The sequence below is a fragment of the Lepisosteus oculatus genome, chromosome 25 (assembly GCF_040954835.1).
Source record: "Lepisosteus oculatus isolate fLepOcu1 chromosome 25, fLepOcu1.hap2, whole genome shotgun sequence".
Taxonomy (NCBI): domain Eukaryota; kingdom Metazoa; phylum Chordata; class Actinopteri; order Semionotiformes; family Lepisosteidae; genus Lepisosteus; species Lepisosteus oculatus.
In genome coordinates this window covers 2,561,173-2,583,110 of record NC_090720.1, presented here as the reverse complement: position 1 = coordinate 2,583,110, position 21,938 = coordinate 2,561,173, and the positions used below count along the sequence as shown (strand labels likewise).

Below are 21,938 nucleotides of genomic sequence, written 5' to 3'. Positions count from 1 at the left end.
GGGACCCTAATTTCCCATTCATGGAACAGCTGCTACCAATCCCACAGCAGTTTCTGAATGAGTTCCATTTATTTCCCGCCTTTCCATTGTAAAACAGTCCTAAAAACAAAAACCTGTCAAGTTGTGGCTTTAGTATCGAAACAACATGACCTTGTCTACTCTCAGCCTGTATTTTCTTGTGACCACACACAAGAAACTACATCCTCAAAGATCTGAAAGGCTGGGCTTTTCCAGTAAAATTCAAATGCTGTACACAGGTATGGGTGCTCCAGGGGCTCCCCTGCTTTAAATGGAATAGCAGGGCCGATGTTTTAACATGAATTCAGTGACAGCTAGCCATGAGCTCCCTATCCACAGAACTAACCCCATCCTCGGTGCTGCACATGGGCTACCAGTGCCAACACAGCACATGGAGGAGAAAGGTACACAGGCGCGCTTTCTACTGAACGTGTATTTAACCTATACAGGGCGGTGATTGCGTTGCACATGGCTGACAGACATACTATTTTAGAAAAAGCTGCCAAAAGAAAACGGGCGCAGAATCAGATTGGACTGCCCTGCAGTTCATGTGTCTGGACCCCATACAGCTGGACCTGCAAAACCACCTTTACTCCGCGATCAATTCGTCAATCTCTTTTTCACACCTGTGTGCCTTCCTGCTAAATGTGGACTTCTAGTAAATCCATAACATTTCCTTCAGATGCCAAGGACAAAGTGAGCCATCCAGATAAGGACAACATCATTGCCCAGAATTCGGCTCCGGAAACTCAGCACGAAATGAATGCAGGCCAACATTAATGATACTAACTCCTCTCCCTAAGCCGTCCGCAGTCATATTCTCCATTACTGTCATTTTTAAACTAAGGATGTCTGACGAACGGGAAAGGTCCTGATGTTATGAGCTGTACCAGGAGAAGGGAGTTTTGCCCTTGAGTTGTAGGATATCCACGAAGCGCTTTTCTTTTCCCTTCATCGTAACAGACAAGGCCAACTGTTATCTCACATGGGTTTGGCTGTGTGATCATAATCAAAGCTGCTATTTACAAGTCTTTCATCTGTTTGCATCCTAATCTGCTATGTATGAGCCATGTGACTATCACAGCCCAGAAAGCTCAAGCATATGCCAGACATGCACACCTGTCATATGTTCCCTTTACTGGCAGCTCCTGCCATCACTGCTGCATGATGTGCAGGCGGTTCTCATATAGAACCTGTTTCTGGTGTATTACAAAAATCCAACACATATGGCACCTGTGACTCAAGAATGAAGAGTAACTGCAGAAACCTCACTGCCTCATTGGAGGAAGCACAGTGCACGTACAATATCATGTCTGATGTCACAGACCTGACCAGTGCAGTGTGACAGCATGGACTGTTCCCTTCTATTGTAGAGGTTAGGTGCAGACTTTGTGGTCCGAGTTCATGGACCTCCTCCCACCCTTGACACTTCAGAGCCACATGTTCACTGAAGGGAATCGAATCTACGGGACTAAAAAAATTAAAAGAGGCAACTGGCCTATGCTTTTTTTTCCAGTTTTTTTATTTTATTGAGTGAAAATCTCAACCCTTGCATCAGTCATGCAGAAAAAAAAACAATAAATAAAACACATATATTAAATTTCTAACAGCACTAAATTCAAGTGGAAAAATATTCGGTTATTAATAACATAGGTGCCGAGAGATCAGATTCAAGTATCGGAGCAACCTTTTTGTTTTTTTTTCATCCTTTTTTTAAATCATATAAAAAAGTCAAGAGTTGCCTCCATGTACAGAGTGTTTGTGAATCAAGCCTTTTTTTCTCCACAGAAAAAATAAAAATAAAATTACACATTAAAATTCAATATGAGCTAGAGATGGCTTTTAGTCCTAATGTGCAATATATATTACAAAGGCTAGAATTTTTTTTCTTTTTCCTCTTTTGCTACATTGTAGTAATCTTCTTTTTATTTCACTCTACAGAGAACAAACATTTAATCCAGTTTCTTTTTGCTTTTTTTCCCGTCTCTTTGTTGGTTAATTAAAACAGTAAAACGATCTGTCGTTTCAGCAGCAGCCTATGTAGGATTTGGAGGTCGCTTCCGTCTGGTTTTTGTTTAATATAATTTTCATGTTTATTTTTTCATTCTAGATTATATACAGGATGCCAGCTGGCAGACAGATGGTGATGCGTTTACCCGTTTTTTATTTAAAGAAACATCACAAGGAAAAAAAAAAACAGAAAGGAGAAAAGAAATGAACAGCTGTAGGAGAAAACAAGAACGCCGGGCACTGCACTACATCTCAAGCCAAGTCAAGACACTTGCTAAAAAGGAACAAATAAAATAATGCTGCTCCTTTTGGGACAAAACAACTCGAAGTCCCCCAGCTGGCACCAGTAGGGTTTGACGTTCCTTCGGAGAATATCCGTTACAGATACCCAGTTCTTCGGACTTGTTTCACTGGCCGGTACCAGCGCTGGACTGAAGTCTCTCTGGGGCGGGCAGGGAAGTCCGGGACAAGGGTTTCTGCACAAGTGAGCTCTGTGTCATCTGAAGCCGCAAAGAGGAGGAGGAGGAGGAGAAGGAGGAGGAGGGGGGTCCATACCAAAACGACAACAAATATTGTTGATTCCATATCTGCAAGGAGCAGATGTTTTATTTCAATCTCTCTTGGGACAGACGAAGGAAAGCAAAAAACAAAAGTATACACAATGTAACTACTGTTCGTCCTTGGGAAGAAATATATGGGGGGTGGGGAGGAGGAGGCAAAAAAAACTGCTCTAATATCGTTAAAGTCAGTTTCTGAGAACTAAGCTAAACGGACAAAGCCTGAGTCTGAACAGGCTCATTTCCCCAGCATGGGCATCGTAAGCCTCGCCGCCAGTTTGACATTTTCTTTGCGGTCTGGAATAGCAAGAGCCTCTTCTTTTTCAGTCAGGGATGTCACAGTGGTAGGAAATGCAGTCGAGGTAACTGCCATCAAATATTCCTTGACTGCTGCTACAGGGACGCACTAGCTATCAAAAATGACTGGCAGTCCGAAAGTTCTTGCAGCCAGCCTGGAAGAGGGTCTGCACTCTCAGGAGAGTGGAGACTGAATTTCTCTCGCACAAACACAACATGCTTCTTCGCTGCTCCTTTGTCATGTCATGATGACATCTGTGACATGATGACACTTGTCATGATGTCATGCGCACACACCACATGACATCCCCAGGCTGAAACACCAGTTAGCGCTTTTTTTTACTGTTATATCATAGTTTTTATTTTACTTTTTTACAAATTTTCACTATTTTACACACGTAAAATTCATCCAAGTGCATCCATTTCTTAAAAAAAATCTGCCAAAGTCATTACTGTACTTACTTTTCAGTTTCAGACTGAGAGAAAATGCTTTAAATAAATCAGTGATGTGAAAGGCAGGCCAAGAAAACACAAAAATAAAACAGAAAAGTAAAAATTAAATTAAAAGCACACAAAAAATGACAAAAACATGGTATTAAATTAACTAAAAACGTATATTAACAAATCTAATTTGCACTTCTTTTTTGTGTAGTTTTTTTAAAATATTTTTAATTTTTTCTTATTTTTATACAAAATTCAAGTTAAAAACTGAATCACCCAGCTGTTATCAGTGCTAAAATACATACATGGCCCTAATCAGGGTGTTTGAAAACTCCCTAATTAATGCTAATGTCTAAGGGGGAAATTTTCAAAAAATTCACACACAACCAAAATTATATTGGGACTATTTCAGACTTTTCGATTGTTTTTTGTTGTTGTTTTATGGGAAGTTTTTTTCTTTTTAAAGACCATTTTGTTCTATATATATAGACTTTACAGAAAAAATACTGTACAACCCATTTTTTGTTAATATTTTTTAAAGTAATCACCCAAACATGATTACCCACCATGTTTTTTCAGAACCACGTTCATTATTGACATATTTGGTGCTCCTTATTTTTACACAATAAAATACATAGTCATTCTTGAGTTTGAAAGATACAGTCATACATTTTCAACCAAGAGACAGGCTCGGCTACAAAAGCAGGATTTTTCTTTTATAACTATTTGTCTTTTTAATTTCTTTTATAAGGAATTTAATTTAAATCACAGTCCTCATTAGTGTTTCTCCACTGACCATCTCCGAGACATTCAAGAGCCTTATTCTCTGACAAATCCATCCAATTCTGAAAGAGGATAAAAGCAGTCTTTGTTTTAAATAAAGAGACAGAACAACAGTTCTTTGTCGCACCAACTGCTATTGGCTAATCATTTCTTACTGATTTCAAAACAGTTTATATCAGTTTTTTCCTGTTAAAAACAAGATTTAAAATATGCTGTACTATAATGGTGTAAAAAAACGACCCTAGAAAAGTGCAAAACAAATGCCTAATTCTCATTGCAAGGTCACATAAATATTAAATAAAACCATTACAATTTGAGTTCAACCATTCTCATGGTTTAGAAAAAAATAAAAATATACAGTTTTCTTTCTGTACATTTCTTACACAGATTACCTCACCCCGCCTACATCCCCCAACACAGCCCTGGTGACTTCTGTATGTGAGCTTTTCAGTTAAATAAATGCCGAACAGGAATAAATGTGTCATAATGTTTTTTTTTGCCCATTAGATATGCAGACTTCCTTTGTAAAAACACACTCACACAAACAAAAAAAGCATCTGGAATTACAAGTGGAACAAGGAAATCCTGTAGATTAACAATGCCTGTCATTTTATATCGTATACTTCTGCTTATGCAAAAGTGCATCGCTTTTGCTATATGTATATCCACCTCCCAGATTCAACCGAGTCGTCCTACCCAACCTGTCCAGGCAGCGTGCTAAAATACTGTCCCCAATATTGCTTTGCACCAGAGTTTCGTGCTACATTTGAAATCCGCCGTAATGCCACTCTGTGTCTTTTGTCTTTTGAATGTCCAGACAGTATTTCTCTCTCACCATGGTAATACCCGATTCCAACCCACAGTTCACTCTAAAAGGCTAGGAAGACAAGCTAGGCCTGTTCGACTCCTGGTCAGTAGCATCATCGCCACTCTCACTTGTACCTAAGGACCTACTTTTTGAACAAAAGCCCCCCTTTCAGGTGAGCGGTTTTATAGGTGATGTCCACAGGGAGACATGTCATGTTTTCATGTGTATTCTCTTATCAAGTATCTAAATATATCTCTGACCGAGTGCTCTCATGCAGTTTGGTATTGTGGCAACAGGCAATACTGATTATGAAAATCATTGAACGGTCATGCAAAGAGAGATTTGCTGGGCACACTGATTGGCTCAGAAGGGGTCAGAAAAAAATCCGAATCAATGGGGGGGCTGATTTTTTTCTTGCACGGGGAAGTCACTGGCGAGGCACGAGCGGCCCTCCCTTGCTCTCCCCAGCAGTATCAGAGCGGAGTTAAATTCAGCTTGTGAAAACGGCCATCTGCCACAGTTTTCAGCCACAGTTGAGCCCGGCGGAAGATGAGGGAAGTGTGCGACTCTCGTGGAACTAAGTCTCCGATGCTACTGTCGAGGAGTGAGACCTTGTCCTAACGAGTAAACACAGTATTTAAAAAAAAGAGCAGAAAACAGAAAATAACGTTGTAAGGGATCAACGGAAAAGGGCACAAGCCACAGTTTTTGCAGAGCACCCCGCACTTCAATTATAATAATAACAAGAACAACATCAACAACAACAATAATAATGCATTTTGTGTTTCATTTAAATAAATTATTCCAACGCGTCATCTCATATATATCTCTCTCTATATATTTATACAGTGATTTCCCTTTTACTGGTAGCAAGGGTTCAGCAGTTCACTTAATGAACTCGTCAACAATTTCCTTTGTATAGCAACTATATCAACATCCACACACACATATATATATATTTTTTTTCCCTTATGGTGTTTATTTCACACACTAGAAAAATAAAATAAAACAGAAATAAATAAAAGTCAAACATGCACGCACGCAAAGAAGGATTGATGTGTAGCAAACTGTTTACACTGGAGCCCCCCTGTGTGCAAGTGGGCTTCGCTCGTTAATTAAATTAATAATCTTGGTCATCTTGTAAACATCGCAATTAATCATTTTGGGCCATCGGTTTTTATGGTTGGTGTCCTCAGTATTATATCTGGAGCCGCTTTTCATTTCTTTTGTTCATTTTCTAAAGACGTATCTTCATCCCGTGTGTCGCGTTCACTGCTCACAGTAATTCTTGCGGGACAGTCTCATCGTTAGCCTGTCCGGAAGCGTCAGCATGGTTTGTGGAAGTATCGAAGCTCCCCCCAACATCCTTCTCCTCCGCCGGGCCCTCGGCCTCCGGCACGGAGTCTTCGTAAGAGTCTGTGTTCAAGTCCTCGTCCTCTTCCCCCTCTTCCTCCTCCTCCTCCTCCTCCTCGTCCTCGTCTTCCTCGTCTTCCTCCGCGTTCATCTCCTCCTCGGGCGAGAGGTCGTCCTCCGCGTCCCCTGAGGTGGCGGTGGTGTCGTCCTGAGGGACCGGCAGGCCGAGGGGGTGGCCGCTGGAGCTGCCTGGGTCCAGGGGGCTGTGCTGGATCTTTTTGCTCAGATCCAGAGAGTCGTTGAGGCCGATGCCAGCCGGGTTTTTCAGGAAGAAGAGGGAGCTGTTGGCATCGGTGCCCAAATTCAGGGAACCATCCAGGCTAATGGAAGAACTTTGGTGGTCGTATTCGGAGGGGGCGCCGAGGCCGGGGGCGAACGCGGAGCTGCTGCCCAGCTGGAGGGCCTGAGTGCCGGGGGAGGTGGAGGGCAGGGCGGCGGAGGGGGGCACAGCCGTCCCGGCCAGGAGAAGCCCCTCCCGGCTGGGGGAGACGGAAGGAAGCTCGCCTCTCTCCTGCTTCTCGTGCTTGCGCTTGTGCGAGTCCATCTGGGACATGCCCACCACGGTGTGCTTGCACTCGGGGTAGGTGCAGTGGAAGTGGGAGCACTTGAGCTTGTACTTGCAGTCGGGCACCTCGCAGTCGGCGCTGGAGCTGAACTGGCAGAAGCCGGCGGCGCTGATGACGTCCTGCTTGCCGTGGTGCTTGCGGTGGGCCGTGACCTTGGTGCTGTCGGTGCAGCGGAAGCCACAGCGCAGGCAGTGGAAGTGGGTGCTGTTGCCTGAGAACTGGCAGTCGGGGAAGTTGCAGCTCAGCGAGGACTTGAAGCGCTTGAAGTCGTCCAGGACCAGGTTGTCCACGCGGTCATGGTGCTGGGCGTGCTTGTACATGTGCGTGCGCCCACAGAACTTGTAGCCGCAGTTCTCCCGCGTGCAGTGGTAGTGGGTCACCTTCAGGGAGAACTGGCAGCCCGAGTCCTTGCAGTCCTCGTACAGGTCGTAGCGCCGGAAACCCTCCAGCATCATGCCCTCGTCCAGCATCTTCCGTGAGGAGGCCGTCTTGCGCCGCTTGCCGAAGGGAGACATGTCCTCGATGATCCAGAAGCGCTTCTTGGCTCCCGAGGCAGTGGGCATAGAAATGGTGTTCCCTAAAGGAGAGGGAGACATGTTCGTTAACCAGCGGCGGATACCCTGAGCACTTCCGCGTGCTTCGTGCTGTGAGGTTATATAGTATGTGGACACAGACACCAGGAGGTCCGTGGATCAGAAACAGAATCTCAAAACTCAGTTCCACTTCCCACATCCCTAAGAGCAAAAACCCCCACTTACTCAATTCATTTACTGATCTGATACCTTTCGATTTTTCACTTCTGTGACCTGTTTGCATAATCTTTCTGCACCATTTACATGTAGCAACTGCCGACTGACTTTTACTGAATGCAGCAGAGCCATTCAGGAGGGGAAGTGAATGTCGCTTCCCCTCCACACCAGCACGTCCAGCTTAGACAGGAAACTGATGGGAAAGGGCTAGAGGAGTGGGTATCATCAGTGTCACAGGTATTCACTCTCTACACACAATGTATTTTGTCCATCAGAAATCTTCCCCTTTTGTGGCCTGTTTTGTGTGGGTAAGGTCCATGTGTAAAACATATTTCATATTTGGTCTAGAAAACTCTCAGCAATTCAAGGAGTAATTGCAACAGAAAAAACACTTAAAAACCAGGCTGGACTGAATCGTGTCCACCTGACAGCAATAGCCTCCTGAACCACCTAACTAGCTTTCTGCAGCTTAAAGATTTGCAAATGTAGATCAGGCCCTTTGTTCATTATGCTTTTTGGTACCTGACCGATAAAAGTTTATGTAGTACAACTGGATCATCTAATTCTCCCTTCAAGATCTGATCTTATTTCAGAGGTGGGGTGGTAATTCTTCCGGGACCAGCTCAGATCACTGCTAATGAGGTGACCCAGGGCCTGCCGGGCTGTATAGGAATCAATGGATTCGATAAAACTTTAAACACGATTAAAATAAGTGGCTGTTAATGGATGGTGCAGCGCTGCCTGGTGTGCTGTTTATGAGGGGCACGTTTCTGCAGCTTTACTTAGCAGATTGCAGAAAACTAAAGCCCATTAGACAACTGCACAGTCAGGAAAGACAGTGACTGCTGTAAGTATTTGTTGATCTATTTGTGCATTTGTCTAAAACTACGCATATGTAAAAGAAAAGGCTAGAAGACTAAGGGCAAATTTAAAATAATAACGTACAGTACACGCAGAATAATGTCATTTTTCTTCCAATAAACTTTTGTTTTTTCTTCCCTGGTAACTGACTTACATAAATGAAACATCATGTAATCATCCAGTGTTGTTAAGTGCAATGCACAAACTTTGATTATGATAACTATTACACCAATATTAGAAGAAATAATGTTAGGAGTCTTTAGTCTACCAGTATTAGATCTTTACATTTACAGAAAACATTTGACACATTGTACCAAGTGCAGCAAAGCCATGATGCCCCTTCTCCACTGTGCTGGCACAGCAGCTGGAAACAGCTGGGCAGAGCTACAGCACCTTGGGGGGCCTCAGTGATTCACAATCTAACACTGCCCTTCAGTACGAAGACATCAGAAGCTGGGAGCTATTCTATCAGAACTTTGGTTTCCTAAAATCAGTGGAACTCAAAATGAGTGTTTGTCAGGAAGCAGTGGGGTCACACTAAGTGAGCCTGGTACTCAGAGACAGAACTACAATGCTTCAATCGTGTAGCACAATATTTTAACATATAACACACCACGACTATTTTTCCTGCTGCTTTGAAAGTGATATGAGGTGGTTTTATGTCACACACGAGAAAAGACTAACAGCATTAGCACAAACTCCCTCTACTAAAGTCTGTTATCCCCACGGCAGGTCTCTGGACAACGGAGAAACAGCATGACTGTCTAAGCCACTTCATTGCAGTGCACTGCGAAGTCAGGGCTACAGATTTTTCTTTAACACCATGACTTCTTTTACTCAGAACTTTCAAAAATGTTAAAATACATGTAAGACAGGTTAGAAACAAGAGGAGGCCTTTTGGTCCATCTGGCAAAATGGTACCATCTGTGGCTCAAGAAAAACAATACTATATTTTCTACCATTGGAGAGGCATTATTGAATTCAGTCAACAGGTTTTGGATTCAGACAAGGTCTCTGCATGGGGACTAAGCCCGTACTATGCTTACTGTACACAACCCAAGGTCACCTGTTTGTTTATTTGGGACAAGTACCTGCAGCATCCTGTACTATAGGGACGTCACTTTTAACCGGAGACGGAGTGGCAATGATTGGACTGTAAGCTGGCGTACTGGTTGGCATGACAACGCTCCGAGTGGCTCCGAGAGTGGCGCTGAGCAGAGAATATGAGAGACAGGATGGAGACAGGAGGTATGGGAGGGAGGGAAGAGGAGGCCGGAGGAGGGCTGGAGGGAAAGATGAAGGCTGAGGTTGGAGCTGTGGCTGAGGAGGCGGAGGTGGCAGAGGTTGAGGTGCATTGTGGGTAGAGGTAGCGTCAGCGGGAGTGGAGGCAGCAGGTGTAGAGACCAGGGAGCCTGATCCTATACAGACAGACCGTCCGAGGAATGGGGGGGGGGGGGGCACAGACAAGGGTAGGGCAGAAGGGAAAGACATTTTAAAAAAAAGAAAAGGAAGAAAGCAAAAAAAATGAAACAAAAACCCAAACAACAGCCCAAGCAACAAAGATGAAAATGGAGATAACATTAAAAAACAAAACTGTCATTAGGAAAAAACAGACGATGAGCCCATCAAATGAAGGCAAGCCATAATAAAAGCCATCATTAGCATCATTTTTCCAGTGACTTAGAAACTGGTGTAGCTGCAGCCCTAATCTTTACTGTGCAAAATGACCACACCCAACACATTTAATTGTGTGTTTTTTAACGCCATCACTGCAATGAAGTTGCAAGGGGTTAAAAAGGAGGAAAGTAGGTTTGAGGACTTAGAAATCAGTTTATAATTCTATAGTCTGATACCTGTCAGAAAATTACAGATTACAGATATTATACACTGGATATGGTGACAATTCAGCCTGCTGGTTTTTAGATTGAGTCGATAGATAACTCATCAGCATCAGCCTTTCACCTGACAACTAACCACAGGAAACAAATGTACAGCAGGTTTTCTAAAATGTACCACTGCCTGCAAGTAGGACGTCAGGCCTTAACTTCACCACGGAAAGGACACAGAAGGCCCCCTGAGAGAAAAAAAAAAAGAACTGCGATCTCTCATGATGTGAAAAAGAGCAGGGCCGGCTTCTTACCTGCAGGGGAGCTCTCGTTGCCCACCGGGGTGCTCGTGCAGCTGCGGTCCGGGTTCGAGGACTCGGAGGACAGCCCCATCGGGCTGCCGCCCCCCATGTAGTCCATGTAGTCGTCGGTTTCGTCCACCATGCCGGAGAGTCCGGGGTTCAGGCCGGAGTGCCCGCCCGCGGAGCCCGGCAAGCCCGCCATGTTCTGGACATCGTCCTGCCGCTGGGCGTGAGAGACCACCTGCGGCAGCGGAGAGGCTGTTACACTCCCACACGGCCAGCACAATCACCCACAATTCAGGCCCCACGGCACAGGCATTGCTATCGCTGAACTGGACCACACGGCCTGACCCATTCTCTTGCAAGCAGACATCAAGCACGTGCTCAATCAGCCTGTCCGAAACGTGCTGCAGGTGCACAGTAATTCAATGTGAGGTGCCTGTCTTTCTGCACACACAGAAAGTGTGCAGTGTGCAGCTGGTACTGCAAGTGTTTCTTGGGTCCTCATGCGGGAGGGCCAGGCGTGTCGCGGTACCTGGGACGGGACCCTGTCGAAGTTCTTGCCCAGCATTCTCCTCATGTGTTTGCGGGCATGGGAAGTCATCTGGTGTTTGAGCAGGAAGGAAAACTGGCAGCCTTCCCGAATGCAGTGGAAGTGGCTGTTCACCTGGTTATATTTACAACCTGCAAAGAGAAAAAAGTAAAAAAAAAAACAAAACAACTTTTATTATTCAAACTCGAAGGTCACGTCAGGTGACAGTCTTTTACACAGTCCAACAGCTCTGCATGAAGACAATGTGCAACTACTGTCTTATCCACAAATAAAAATAATCTGAGAGATGGCAGCAGCCGGAATCTAGTTAAACCATAATTAGAATACAGATACCGATCACTCGTGTCTGCTTTCAGGTCTGGCTACATTTTTTGCAGAGCAACATGACGGACCTGTAAGTCCTACAGGCAACTGATCGTTTGCAATATCTTGCTCCTACAATACAGGATATTGGCACCCATATAAATAAAACTTTTCTCACACATTCCATTCAATATTTAGTTGTTTTTAAGGTCCTTGCCCGGGTGTGTTCTCTCATACTGGTGTGAGAGGCACACCTAAATTAAACCTGTTTAGGGATTGCACAAGTCACCTGGGCCCTGATTTAGAAAGAAAGTCTACTGATAAAACTGCTGTACCGAGCCCAGGATTTAACAGGATTTCTGATGTGTCCAGTATTTTGTCCCTGAGGTTCCGGCTCATGTTTTTCCAAACAAACCCTACAGTGTAGGTAAATAATATGACAGAAGCCCACTGTTCCACATCTTCTTGCTGGCCAGAGGTGCTTATGGGCTTGAAGGCTTTAAATCCAGATGAAAGTTTAAAAGCCAGCTAGTGATGAACAGAGGAGAGGAAAAGCAGAGGCACTGGACTCTAGAATCTCAGAACTTCCATGGTAAAGAATATCTGATCTTCACTATCAGCTCTGAATTTTCATTTCTGCCACTCAATTACAATTCCTATTTATCCCAATCAATTCAATTTATCTTCACACGAAGGTCTAAAAATTGATGCATGTTTTAAAGTATCATACACTGGAACATTTTCTTTAAAAACTTCTACTTCTGTAATTTTACCGAGAAACCAAAATTAACCACTAACGGGAATTACATTCAATAGCTTTGACTAAATAACCTGCAGCATGTTTATAAGGAAGAGACGTAATTTTGCAAAGACGACTGTAAAACATGACGAGTTAAAATGTTTAATAGCAAAACGAATGTCTGTATTATAATGTCACCCAAATTAGACAACAGGATAGCTGAAAAAGTATTTCAGTTTTTAAAGCTGAAGTGGAAGACTTTTATTACTGGGGCATACTTTATTCTACTTGGCATTTAAACAATTTCATATCAATAAATTTAAAGCTTTAGAAAAGCAATGAGGCAAAACCCCCAGTCTACATGTTCCACTCAAGTAAATGCAAAATTATTTTTATATTAAATTTTTTAATCTACCCATGGCTGCGTCTTTTTTTTTTACAGCAGGCTTACAGATTCTAATTGCTATATGAATTCAAATTAAGTTACTGGTTTTCGTAAGTTAATCAAATATTGTGGCGAGCTAGTTATAATTTTATTACGAATCAAGCACACTGAAATAATTGAAACAGTACCGTGTAGGGCAGGTGTGGACTCGTCTGTTGCCATGGTGCCCAGCGTGCCGTACAATGCAATGTGTCATCAAATTGCTTTGTGTGAACCGGCTATCACATTAAACACGCAAAGTTGACTACATAACAGTAACGGCCCTTTGTAAAGGGAGATTCAGGTAGCACTCAGGTTTTGTTGACAATGGTTACCATGGATACTGCTGCTTGCTTGCTTAAACTATAAATTCTTTATGACTGACTGCTTGGTTTCTTCAATGAGTTGATAACTTTTCTGTTTTTATTTCACCACACAATGCTCAGAGCACCTAGAAAAAAGGGGGCACCAGCCAGCGGTTGCATAGCAATTTGATTATTTTCTTCTACCTCCAGCAAAGCTGCTTCAAAAGACAGAAAAAAAAACAAACTTTCCTTTCTCGTGATGATTCAATCTTGAAAAAATGCAGAAGCACAAACAAACCGAGCTAGACAAGCACAGTAATTAACTAAACATGTCTAATTGCTCATTCCTGTCAAGTTAAACCTACTTTAAAATAAAGACAACATACTGATTACATACTACATAAATATATCTTTTAAAGGAAAACGAGCACAAGTGTGAGATTATTTTCATCTGATTGTTTGTGGCAAATGAAATGACATTTGCCCTGCAAAACTGAAATATTAATTTTCTGTACATTTTTATTTAATTGACATAAATTAAGGCTCATAGCCACATGAAACAGAAAAATAATAATTAAAATAAACACTAATTCACAATACTATGAATTTGCTGTGCAGTGCTCCGGGGCGCTTGATATCTTAGCGTTGCTAAGCCAGCACAGAATCTATAAATACAAACCAGCAAAAGAATGATCTTTTTATTGCCTGCTTGTGTAATTGGTGTGCTGTGTGTCAAGGCGTGAGCTGCTCCTGCAGGATGTCCCCATGTGGTCCCAGAGCGGTGTGGACAGCAGGCTGCGAGAGGGGGGACTTCGGGCCGGGGCCCCCTGTGGATCTGCCCCGAGACCCGGGGGAGTGACATGCAGTTGGAGCACCGTGTCAAGCCAGGGCGCTCCACCCTTCAGGGCCTGGCAGCAGGTAATGCCAGCTCACCAGGAGACGCCTCAATGCCCTTCCTCTCTTGCCCTTTGCCCTTTGCCCTTTGCCCTTCGGCTCTTACCTAGCCGGCCGCATTCTTCCCTCTTGGTGAAGTACTTGAACCCGTTGGCTGCCCGGCGCTCTGCCTTCTCGTGTTTCTTTACGTGCCAAGGCAGCTTGGTGGTGATGTTGGTGACGAAATAGCAGCCCGGGCGCAAGCAGTGGTAGTGCCCCCGCATCCGGAACTCACATTGCTAGATGGGAGTGGGGGTGGAGAAATTGTCAAAAAGCAAAATCAACACAAAATGATTAGAGGTGAATAAAGTCAGGGTTCTCGACAGGTGCCGCAAATTCCTCTCCTCTAGCGAAAGAGTGCTGGTACTCTTGGACCCTTAAAGATCGTTCACATCCCTGCGCTCCGACCCGACACTGGCCTCCTACCCTCCTTCCAGCCAAGACCGCAGGCAAATTTCCAGACGCACCCCCCCCCCCTCCACACACCGTGGTGCCAACCGCAAGGGTCCGGAGCCTTGTAACGCTTTGTTAAAACTGTCTCTAATTTACACAGCCAGCTTTCTTCCCCACTCGCTGTAACCTGTTTCCAAACTGCCATCTGTTTCCCTGCTTGTGCGTCCCACAGGAGAACGACTAACAAGATGTGCTCATCTCGGGAGGGTACGTCTAGGGGCAGGGGTCTAAACGCATAAATGAATGAATATCAGATGTTTTCCGAACGGGGAGTTGAGAGGGGTGCTGAGGGGCGGGGAGCGATTCTTCCTTAAGATGCACTCAGACAGAAGAAGAAGGTTTTGCGGGATATGGAGAGGGGCCGGTCCTTGTGCCGAGAAGGACAAAAACCTTAAACCACTCAGCCTAACCACCTGCGGAGCCGGAGGCGTTCTCACCTGATTGGGACACAGACACTGCAGGGAGTAGTATGCGAACTGGTCTCTCACGTTGACTAGGTTGTTGTTGGGATTGATGTGGTCCAAGCAGTGCGACTCTGCCTTCCCCGAGGTCTTGCACACGTACTTGCAGTTTCCGAAGAGACAGTGGAAGTGGAACTTGTTTGCGTATTTGCAGTCCGTGGCTAGGCAAGGATCACTGGAAGGCCAAAACAATAGAAAACACTGAAGAATCTGTTCAATGGATTGATCCTCTGAAAATAAACAGGAGACTGCATAAAAGACGAGGCCAGAAAGAAGAAAACGGAAGCACTTGGTTACCACAAGAAAGCTTATTTTATCATTTCCAAAATGACAAATGGATACTTTTACCATTAGTAAGTTATCCCAAATCAAATTAGTCCAATGATAAGATTATAAGGAAAAGAGCTTTATACATAATTTTGGGAATAATGAAGATGAAAGCTCAGTGATAATAATTGTACAACAGTGTGTGTCATCTGCTACTTTGTGACTGAGCAGTTATGAACAACAGCATCTCTTAAATTTACATTTCTCAGGGACTCCTCTTCTAGGTAAACTCAAGAGAAAAAATAGTTCAATAAAAAACAAGACATGAAGCCCCATACAATACTGCTTCAGGAAATCTAAGCTATGCAAGAGTCTACACCATAAGTAACTTCAAAGTGGGCCATTTATTCCACAGGCAGGGTCATCACTCAGTGGTCTCGATGGCTTTGCAGATGTTGAATGTTGCCTGGTAATTTGTAGAGCTATTAACCCAGGATCACTGCCCTCAGAAAGAACCCAAACTTCCTCTACACAGCATGAGGCCAGGGCCTGTCAGGGAAGGACCCCACAGCCTGTGTGCAAAGGGCAGCTTTGTGTAACATTTCCACCCACACTGGACTCTGCTTTTCCCACTGCTGCCACCACGTGTTGCACAAAATGTGGTCTCATTTCAGCAGAAATTCCAAGACAGCTGGCTGCAGCCTAGTACCACTAAGCTCCCAAGGGCTGTGCTATTCGCTCTGCTGGACAACACCCAGCTAATGACCGACTGAAGTTTTCCTTTCTAGAACTCGGACTTTCAGCAAATCCTCTCTCGTTCACCTGTATACGTGCATCCAAAGACTCTGCTATCGGAAGAGTCAGGCAGTGATTCAAGAGGAATAACAACACTCAACATCAAACTGCATTTGGGAGTGTTTCTTGAGAAGTGAGCCATAGTCACGAGGCTTGGTGTTACCCTGCCTGGCCTGGCCGAGGGCTGACCACTCACCCACAGAGGAGGGGGAGGCCAGGACCCCCTGCAGAGTTAATCAAGGGGTGGCTGTACAGGTAGAGAAGAGCTGCAGGAAGGATGCAGAATGACAGGCATAGAGAGGGCTTTACTATGGTACTTATACCTGTAGGTTTTTGGAAAGCAACAGCATAGAGAATTACAAGTCAGGGAAGCAGAGGTGAAGAAGGACTTGTTTGCCGAGCTTTAAAAACTCCACTCCAGAGTGGTTCCACAGCATAAGGTGTCTATGGGATATTTTGACCTATCCTGAACACTTGCAGCTGAGGAAGAAGTAACCAACTTTGCAAATTCTCTTCACACCACTTCCGGTCATAGAGCACACAATGAGTGTCAATTTAGAGTATTTTAAATTTCATTTTGAATACTGTGTACAATTTTGGTCACCATGTTATAATTACAGTATATGAATTCTATGGAATTTGTCCAGAGAACAGCAACCAGACACATTCCAGGGAATGACCTTCACTGACAGGCTGAACGAACTGAACATCTTCCCACTTGGACAGCGAAGACTACGAGGGGCTGCAACTTGTACTCACAATCAACCCAATGGGCTTCTTTTGAACGAACCCTGAAAAACTCGGACCAGAGAGCACAAGCAGAAATGTGGAGGTGCATTTAAGACTGAGAACAGGAGTGTTGTTGAAGCTGATACTCAGGTTTCATTCACAAAATGGCTGGATGGGATCCTTGGATCAATAAATCACTAACTACGGACAGGCTGTGTTAGCCGAATGGTCCTCTCCTGTTTGTACCCTTTCTTAGTTCTGTTGCTGTGCTGGTCCTCTGGCCCACTTACTTGTCCTGGAACTGAAGAAAGCCCGGCTTGACCTGTGGTTTGGCATTCTCCAGGGACGTGGTGGCCAGGAGGGACGTGGCTGGCAGGCTGGGCACGGAAGGCGGCAGCTGGGAGATGCCAGTCATGTGTTTCCAGGCCAGGAGAGACGGGGCGGATCCAAAACCGCTTGTCGGGGTGATGGTGGGCACGTCCATGGCGGTGGAAATGGCGGCCGAGACGGAGGAGGGGGGCTGGTGGGGTGCCCCCTCGGCGGAGTCCTTGCTCTCGCCCGCCTGGGCGACGAGGGGCTCGGATTTCACCTTCAGGGCGGCCCGGAAGTGGAAGCTGGAGACACAGGGACACGCGCGGCACTGTGTCAGTTGTCCAGCACACAAGCTAAAAGGAAAACACGCTCTCTATGCATGGCGGTGACTCGTTTAGAGAACTACAGTCAAAGAAAAACAAGAGGAACTGAAAATTAAATCTATTTCACCCCAGGGGTTCTTTACAACATTTACTATTATTCTGAGCGTTGCCTAATCTGGGTGTCATGGTAAGAGGCTGATTTTAATGAAATCTTGCAATATCACCATAGGCTTAGGTGCCACTCACTTAGCTGGTCCATAAAGTTTGAGTTAAAACTTTTTATGGACAGCTCAGGACAGCCCTGGGAAAAAAAATATCCTCTTTTCGCAATTCCGCAGCCCTTTCCCTCTGCGGTACTGGCGCAGTCAGTATGGAAACCTGACGGCCGCGCCCCGGGACGGAGTGTCCTGACTCACTTGGCATGCTTGACCGCCCCGTCCAGGGTACTGAAGAGTGCCCCACAGTCCTCCACCAGGCAGTGGAAATGGACTTTGTGCAAGAAGTCGCACTGCGCCTCGCAGAAGTCCTCGGTGTCATACCTAACAGGAAAAGGTTGAGTTAAAAACACACTCTGTCAACTGCTCGAGCTTATGTCTCATTCGTCTCAGAAAACTGAAAAACCCAGACAGCGATCAGCGTGCTTCTTCACATTACATCACGTTGTCATCGCATTTACAGTAAACGTCCATGAGCTGATTCAAAAAGATACCAAGACGTATCTGCTAGGTAATGTGTTGTGGAGTCAAAGCTAAACTTTAAGAACGCAACAACAATATAAAAACCATATATAGTTTGCATACTTTGAACAAGAGACATATAATAATTAGAACAAAAATGATGTACGTATATTTTTCACAAGTGAAAAACAAACCAGAGGACACGTGAGGATACTAAGGTGAAGTGCTGTTTTGAGGGTTGCAGGAATGTGGAAGGAGCTACCCAGCCACACTTAGCCTGATTTCTTTCAAGAAACGGCAGGACCTTGGATCAATAAGCTTTTAGGAACCAAGCGAGCCACATGTGCCGAATGCAATGTGATCGAATTAATCGATCGATCGTTTTGTTTCCTCAGGACGAGCAGTTGCGTTCCGACTGGATGTGTGGGGGTACGACGTTTCAGATAAACGCAGAGAAACAACATGAACTAAAAAGCGAAAGCCGAGGGTTTACCTTCTCAGGTAGGTCTTCCAGAGCTCCACGGGCTTCTCCTGCACGGGCACCTTCATGACTCTGCTCAGGTACTGCGCCAGCTCCGAGCTGTCTCCGGGCTGGCTGCCCTCCAGTTCCGTCTTCAGGCTCAGGGCGCTGATGAACGCTGGGTTCACCTGCGACATCTGCAGGACGGGACACCCAGAGAGGTTACACCCCCAGCTACCCCGGTGATCCCCCCCCCCCCGACTATTTAAAAAAAAAATTGTTTAACTGAACAAAACAGGTCGGATTTGAATACATTTAAAATGCCATTTTTTAAAACATTTTATGATGATGGGAATTCACAAAGTAGCCTTATGGTCAGGAATAGGATTAAATGCTCATGTTACTCTGATGCAGCATGTTGTTTTACATTAGAAGGGTAGACAGTAATTGTTTATTACACAGCAGCATTCAGATTACACTGTACGTACATAGAAAATGGCCGAATGGGACCAATGGCCCTATGTAAATAGTGCATTTGCATGTTTCTGCTCTTGTGAACATGCTGGATGGAATTCCATACAGATTTCCTTTAGGAAACGAGGAGAAGGGTGACAATGTCAAGGATTCCCCAGTGACCGATGCAGGAACACTGTGCTCCTCAATGGCCACAGCTACAGTGGGGCTCACCCAAACCCTGACCCCCCAACTCTGTCCGCACGCATTCACTGATATGGTGAACTACGCAACACCCCCTTAGCTAGTCCCGGGTAATGCATAGTGCACATATTCTCCACCTAGAAGAGGTGGATGATTAAAAGCAAGTCTATCTTTATTCCCACAAAAACATACAGCTTTGAAATATCCCCTGGTTCTGAGACTGCTGCTCATCCTTCATTTTTGGCGAAATGAAGCTGACTTTTCTTTTTCTTCTTAAGCAAATAATTTTGCAAACTCCATAAATAAACAGGGGGAAAAAAATCACACGCACGGTTCAAAACAGCTCATCAAAAAATAAACGTCTCTATATGTCTGGCATTGCATCCCACTACCAGTTCATTATATTAATTTGTGAGCGGTGGGCAGAAATTATGCTGTATGAAAAATGGCTTGAAAATTTAAATGGTACAAACTCATCTTATTAGCGGTGAAACATTAAAAAACAAACAGCCCCCTCTGTGTCCTGCTAATTTGTCTTGGGTTGAAAGCAGTTTGATGGATGGATCTTACCTTATTCATAAGCGAGGATAAAAGAGATGTATTTCCTGGAACAGGGTGTCCATTTGATTCATTACTGGAACAAGGAAAATGAACAATGTTTAGTCAAGATTTGCATGAGAACAGTAAATATTAACATTCATCACGGACTTGGTAAAAACAGAAGGAAAAAAACAGCTTTTTTAAAGAAAGGCTACGGAATAAAATGGAACTTGGGGTAAGGTTCAAAGTCGCATCAGCACTTTCATGTTCAGGGAATAACTCTAGGAAATTCTACCTGGGGTTAAAGAAAATATAGACCTCACACCTTCCTCCCTGCCCCTTTGAAGTGAAGTCAAAGAAACAGGGTAATTTTGAAGGATTAGGAGATACACAGAAGAAATTTAATACTGAATAAATTAATTAAAACCCCTGCTTCATATTCGCCTGATGTCTGTCACGTGCAGTAAATATCAAATCCTGACACACCATCCTCATCCTCATCCTCATCCCCAGGTATTTGATAACATGAGCTTTGCAGAGTTTGTTTGTAACACAGGTATGCCAGAATTTATGGGCAGCCAATTCTATTTCCTGTCTTTAACCGTCTCGTTAACAACATTTTCACGTTGACTTTAATAATAATTCTAAAACATGCTGGATGTGTGAATGAGCTTGGCTGCCCCACCCTCAACATGGGCTACACAAACCAAACAGGAATCCAGTTCCCAGCACAAGTCCATGTGCAAATTAGCCTAAGTTAACGGGCATGTACAGACAGACTGGACCGGATACAAGATGAGGGGTCAGACCCCTTTCTTAATAGAAAATACTTATATAAAGAGCCATTTAGGGTTTTTAGTGGGGTGTTAGTGCTTATTAGGTTTTAGTGCTTCCTGCAATGAGGCTGTGTTTTTTCTACCTGTGATCTTTCTTGCTCAGGTCCAAGCTATGTTCCTGCAGGGAATCTTGGGATGTTCCAGAGGTGGTATCCACAGGCTCCTGCTTCACTTGAACCAGATTAAACCGGCCTCCTGGAGCTGACTGCCCATTCCCTGAGGAGAGCAGGAAGAGAAAAACAACAAAGTTATTGTTGGTCAGCACTATTTTCCCCGTGACGAGATCTGACCTGACTTCTGTCCCAGCTGAAAGAATACTTGGAGTGATAATTATTGTAAAATTATGTCAGGCCGTCAGAGCTACCGGGCTTTTAAACGGTGATTGAGAGAAAGGGGAGAATGAGGGAAAAAGACTCCTTTTTCAGCAGCGCTTGTCATAACTCATTTGCAAGGCTGCCTCTTAACTATTCATTAAATGCAATGCTAACGCTGAGGAAAAGTGGCAGTTTCAGACTGGTCACCCCCCTCCCTTTCCATCGTCAGCTGTCCTCGTTACCCCAGCAACGGACAGGGGCCACCAAGACTGAGCATGCCCAAAAGGAACATCTGCCATGTCAGTCAGATTGAAGCTGACAGCCAATCAGATCAGTTCAAATAGCGTGACCTCTCGATCGGATTTCCTGGATAGGTATTTTGTGGATGTGTGGAGTGAGGCAGTAGTGAAAAAAAGGGAAAGAAAGGAGAAAGGGAAAAATGCTGACAGGAATATGCGCCCCGGCTCTTTCCACAATCCCCAAGTGACTAAAATATTAATTCATCCTCAGGCTATAGAGAGAAAGCCATGCTTTTCTGTAGATAGTAAGTGGTATTTTATTAAAAAAGGAAGGAATGGGAAAGCAGTCCCTGGCACGACCTTTCGAATCGGGTGCTTAGTGAATCAGCAGTGATTAGTTTCAGAAGCCATGAGGACACTGAAAAAAGGTTGGTGAGGCGTTTCGACAGGCAAAGAGTCAATAGCTTTAGCTTTCTCTGCGCTTGGTCTACCGCAGACAGGTTCTCTTCTGATGTGCTCTGTTGATCAGTATGAAGAAGGAAGACCCTCTGTATTATCGGGCCAAAGGCCCGGTTAGATGGAAATAGAAGTTTATACCCACATATCCAATCCTCCGACTGCAAAAAGAGAGACTTCCCATGAGTGGCCTGGACTTCATTACAAGGCAGTGGATGAAATATGAAGAGAAAAGTGGGTTATTTTATTCCAATGTAAGAAATAAGTCTTGTTTTGTCACTGGTGTAGGTTTAAACTGTTTTGACAATGGGTGAGGTTAATCCACCACAGCCCCCATCTAAGCACACAGCAGTATGGGTGTCAAATCCAGCTCGGTCATTGATCAACAGTTATAGCCTTTGGATAAACAGATCGACCCATCTCACGCCAAGCTGCACAGAGCCTTCCAGGCCCAGATGAGGGCTGGGACAGAAAGTGCCCCTGGGTTTGCCCTTTTTTACCTATTTCACTGAACACATGCAGAGGTGGGGT

The 21,938-nt window shown here is 44.5% G+C and overlaps 1 protein-coding gene across 15 annotated transcripts in view; it reads right to left on the bottom strand.

Moving 5' to 3' along the window:
• Positions 1-2,165: 2,165 nt before the first annotated feature.
• The window catches only part of casz1 (castor zinc finger 1), a 242,887-nt gene continuing 223,114 nt past the window's right edge, over positions 2,166-21,938 (bottom strand). For 12 of the 15 annotated variants that reach the window (XM_069184059.1, XM_069184057.1, XM_069184058.1 and 9 more), the window contains 11 exons: positions 20,482-20,614; positions 19,593-19,656; positions 18,399-18,562; positions 17,645-17,767; positions 16,884-17,207; positions 14,779-14,977; positions 13,956-14,127; positions 11,167-11,315; positions 10,644-10,872; positions 9,595-9,921; positions 2,166-7,470 (listed from right to left, as the gene is read on the bottom strand). In XM_069184059.1, the coding sequence (XP_069040160.1) occupies positions 6,191-7,470; positions 9,595-9,921; positions 10,644-10,872; positions 11,167-11,315; positions 13,956-14,127; positions 14,779-14,977; positions 16,884-17,207; positions 17,645-17,767; positions 18,399-18,562; positions 19,593-19,656; positions 20,482-20,614 (3,164 nt within the window). In that variant the 3' untranslated portion in view covers positions 2,166-6,190. The remainder of the gene's footprint in view (positions 7,471-9,594; positions 9,922-10,643; positions 10,873-11,166; positions 11,316-13,955; positions 14,128-14,778; positions 14,978-16,883; positions 17,208-17,644; positions 17,768-18,398; positions 18,563-19,592; positions 19,657-20,481; positions 20,615-21,938) is intronic. The other 3 variants (XM_015337179.2, XM_015337180.2, XM_069184056.1) reach the window with 2 other exon arrangements.